The 4,004-nt window shown below is 59.7% G+C and overlaps 1 protein-coding gene across 1 annotated transcript; it reads right to left on the minus strand.

Moving 5' to 3' along the window:
• Positions 1-367: 367 nt before the first annotated feature.
• NKX2-2 (NK2 homeobox 2) lies at positions 368-3,235 on the minus strand. Its single transcript, XM_060078187.1, has 2 exons — positions 2,640-3,235; positions 368-1,736 (listed from the first exon to the last, which is right to left on the minus strand). Exons 1-2 carry the CDS (start codon positions 2,896-2,898, stop codon positions 1,174-1,176), a joined length of 822 nt encoding a protein of 273 aa, XP_059934170.1. The 5' UTR covers positions 2,899-3,235; the 3' UTR covers positions 368-1,173.
• Between the last annotated feature and the right edge of the window lie 769 nt (positions 3,236-4,004).

Here is a 4,004-nt window from a genome sequence, read left to right on the forward strand (position 1 = left end):
AAAGTCACTCTTCCTCTCGCGCCAGGGCGCTGCCGCCCGGATGCAGACCTCGCGTGAGGCCGGGAGACAGGCTGGGAGAGGCCGAGCGACCCCGGGCGGCGGGTCAGCCGCTCGCAGGCCCGAGGCCCAGCGCTCCCGCGCGGGCCCGGGGTCCGAGGCGCGGGGCCTGGCCCGCCCGCCCGGGAGGGGCCTGTTCCGAAGCCTCCCCAGCGCCCCGGGTGCTCCTTGCCCGAGACCTCCTGCCCGGCGCAGGGCGACAAAGTAAGACAAACGGGAGGGCCGGGCTTGGTTTTTTTAAACACAGGATTTTTATTAAAATTCTTATTTAAAAAAATTGAAAGCTTTCAGCGCCCGGCGCTCTTGGGGAACCGCACGGAACCGCTGAGCTCCAAGTTCCGGGGCTCAGGACCCGGAGGATGGGGCAGGGGGCTTCTCGCTCGCCTACACATTTTTCCTTTTTCATATTTGAGAAATGTTTGCACTGAACAAAATAAAAAAAGAAAAGAAGAAAGCAGGGGTAACCAAATATAAGCAAACCAAAACAAACCACAAAGAAAGGAGTCGGGCCCTGAGGGGTACAGGCCCTTCCTGAAGGTCATTTTGGCAACAATCACCACCGATATTTACAACGAAAAGCGAAATCTGCCACCAGTTGTCAGAACGTTTACATGACCATAAATATTTAGCATTTTCTTATTTTAAAAAAATGGAGAAAAAAATCCTCTATATTTTTAAAGTGTTCTCCACTTGCTTCAGAAGAAGACGGCTGACAATATCGCTACTCACACAAACATATTTTACAAAATTCACAAAAGCGGGGCGGGGGGGGTCTTTTTCTCCTTCTCAGGTGAGGACGTTAACGCTGGGACCATTCGGTCCCCGGGGAGAGGCAGAGAAGCGAAGCTGCGCAAACATTCTGTAAACACGGCTTATGGTTCAGCCGTCTCCAAAGGTTCAAACGGAGAGAGGGATGGGGCGGAGCTGGGGGGTGGAATCTGCCTCTCCAAGGAGGTGCAGCAACCTCCTGGCGCCTCCCCAACGGAGCCGAGAGTCAACTCGACTCCAGAATAATAATTATAATAATATAATAACCACTGTAAGGGCCGAGTCCTCCTCGCCTCCGCCGCTGGGGTGGGGCCTGGGCCTGGGCCGAGAGTCTCGGAGGGGCGACGCTCACCAAGTCCACTGCTGGGCCTGGACCAGGGGGTGTGCTGTCGGGTACTGGGGGGTGCCGGCCGAGCTGTACTGGGCGTTGTACTGCATGTGCTGCAGAGACTGCGCGCTGTAGGCCGAAAAGGGGATGCCCGCCTGGAAGGTGGCAGCTGCCAGGTCCTGGGCTTTGAGCGCGTGGCACGGTTTGCCGTCCCTGACCAAAACGGGCACGGCCACCCGGCGCGGCGAGGGCAGGGGCGTCACCTCCATACCTTTCTCTGCCCGGGCGCGCTTCATCTTGTAGCGGTGGTTCTGGAACCAGATCTTGACCTGCGTGGGCGTGAGGCGGATGAGGCTGGCCAGGTGTTCGCGCTCTGGCGCCGACAGGTACCGCTGCTGCCGGAAGCGCCGCTCCAGCTCGTAGGTCTGCGCCTTGGAGAAGAGCACCCGCCGCTTCCGCTTCTTGCCGGCCTCCCCTCCGCCGCCGGGGGTCTCCTTGTCATTGTCCGGTGACTCGTCGGCCGAGGGCTCCGGGGACTTGGAACTCGAGTCCTGGGGCGCCGCGCCGGCTGCCAGCCCATGCACTGGGGGAAAGAGAAGCCCATCAGGAGCCTGGAGGCCGCGCGCGGCCGGGCCCGACCCCGCGCGCCCCGGATCCTCCGTGCGCCCTCGGGCCTGTGCGCCCCGCAGCCAGGCCCCGCTGCCTTCACCTTGACACCCGCCCTGCTCCACGCCGGACGAAATCGTCGGTGTCCGCCCCGGGGAAAGAGAAGAAGCGGCAGGGGCTCGGTGCTCTAGTTTCTAGGGGTTTGCCCAGTGTGGGTGCGTATTTTTGGGGGGGGTGGCGCGCGGAGGAGATCATCGCGGGTTAAGGGCTCCGGCCCCCTTAAGCAGTTTCCTCTCCGGAGAGACGTGGGCAGATTTTTAAAAGAAAAAACCCACAATCCTGGCATTGATCGGCTCGGCCATTTAAGGCAGGTTTGGGGGGCTTTCGTTTCTGCTTTCCGACTTTCTGGACACCCTCCGCACCGCACAAAGCGTCCTCTATGAAGTGCAGGGGGCAGGGTGAGCTATTTATACCCGGGCCACCCTCTCCGCGTACCCCGAGGCAGCCTGGCTCGCTCCAGTGCTCCAGGCCAGTCCTTCCCGGCTGTCGGAATGGGGGAGGGGGGCTCCGGCCGGAGCCGTCAGTTCTGGTTGGCGTCTGTAACCAGCCCTTGGGAGGTATTCCCCTCCCCTTCTTCCTCCTAATTTCTCTCTTTGGAAAAAATATCTGAGACCAAGTCTCCTTCCCGGACTAGGGGGGGTCTGACGAAGAGGGAAGAGGTAAGGCATCCCAAACAAGCGTTAGGCGTCTTTCTCGGGGCGCAGGGTGAGGGATCCGGCTTACAAGGCTCCATCCCTTTTCTCCCCCCGGCGCGCAGCCCGGGCTGCGGCCACAGTAACAGAGGCGGTCACAGCCGCGGCGGCCAAGTTTCTCTACTTACGGGAGTACTGGAGGCCCTCGGTGCTGGCCAGCCAGCGCGTGTACGGGTTGTCGCTGCTGTCGTAGAAGGGGTTCTTTAGGGGCAGGCTCTGCACCGTGTCCAGGGCGCCCTGCCCCAGCGGCCCGGCCCTCTTGGCGGGCTCCGGCCCCTCGCTCTCCTCCTCCGGCCCTTCGGCCACCGAGCCCTCCTCATCGTTGGTGTCCGGCAGGTCCAAGATGTCCTTGACCGAAAACCCCGTCTTTGTGTTGGTCAGCGACATGGCCGGGACCCAGCAATTTATGCCGCAAAGTTGTAGCTTCACTTGGTCAATTCTTTGCGCTCTCAGTAGGGGCGGGGGAGGGGGTATGGGGAGAGGGGTTGGGGGAGGGGAGGGGGGATGGGCTTTAATTATTGAGATTATTATGTTTAAGAAAAAGAAAGAAACTCTGGGAAAGGGGAGAAAAAGAAAGAAAGAAAGAAAGAAAGAAAAAGCCCAAGGCGTTGCCTGTGTCTTCTCTGCAAGCACGCGGAAATGGACGCGGGGAGCTGGGCGGCCTGCGCGCCAGCGCTGCGGGCCGGGCCCGAGTTTGTAACTCCAGGAGGGGTGCCAAGGCGGCGTCAGCTCCGGCTCCGGCGGCCGCTCAGCGCGCGGTGGCGGCTGGTGGCGAGGAAAAAATGGGCCATTGCCCGAGCGATCAGTCCATATAAGGCTGGGCTCCACTCACGAACCTGGGGAGAGGGGGGGGAGAGGGGGGAAGAGGGGGAGAAAGAGAGGGAGGGAAAGATAGAGGGAGGGGAGGGAAAGGGGGGGAGGGAAAGAGAGAGAGAGAGGGAGGGAGGGACGGGGAGCGAGAGAAGGGTGGAAAAAAAGGGGGAGGGAGACATTAAAACGCAAAGGTTGGACACGTGTGGGCGGGTCTTGGAAGTCAAGTGGATGAAGACTGTATTTGCAGATGTGAAATTGTGGGTTTTGGGGAGCTCCGCGCTCCCAGCCAACGGCCCTCTAGAGCAAGATGAGAGGTGTAACGTGTCAATTAATTGCAAAGACGGGGCGAGCCTTTTTTACTCAGTATTTACATACAAAGGACCACCGCGTCGCTCGCGAGTCCACACACTTGAAAGGGCAGTTTTAACAAATTGCATCTTTAAAAAAAAAAAGCGGGGGAGGAGGAAAGAAAACAAAACAGAAACCCGGAGGAGGAGAGAAAAAGAGAATCCTCCTTAACGTTCACCGGTTCCTACCTCCCCGCCCCTGCGCGCCTGCCCCCAGCAAGCCGGAAAATTGGCAATTTGTGGCGCCTTTGGAAAAGGGGGAGGGGGCGCAGGCTGAGCCGCGGAAATCTCTCCTTCCCATCGCTGGCCGTTCCCTAAACAAGATCCGGTTCA

This window comes from Mesoplodon densirostris, chromosome 16, assembly GCF_025265405.1.
Source record: "Mesoplodon densirostris isolate mMesDen1 chromosome 16, mMesDen1 primary haplotype, whole genome shotgun sequence".
Lineage (NCBI taxonomy): Eukaryota > Metazoa > Chordata > Mammalia > Artiodactyla > Ziphiidae > Mesoplodon > Mesoplodon densirostris.

Bases quoted from the DNA above. Each gene is read 5' to 3' on its own strand.
- NKX2-2 (XM_060078187.1), bottom strand. From the start codon at position 2,898: ATGTCGCTGACCAACACAAAGACGGGGTTTTCGGTCAAGGACATCTTG. The intron at 1,737-2,639 runs GTAAGTAGAGAA...TCTTTCCCCCAG, and splicing joins CGAGGGCCTCCAGTACTCCC to TGCATGGGCTGGCAGCCGGC.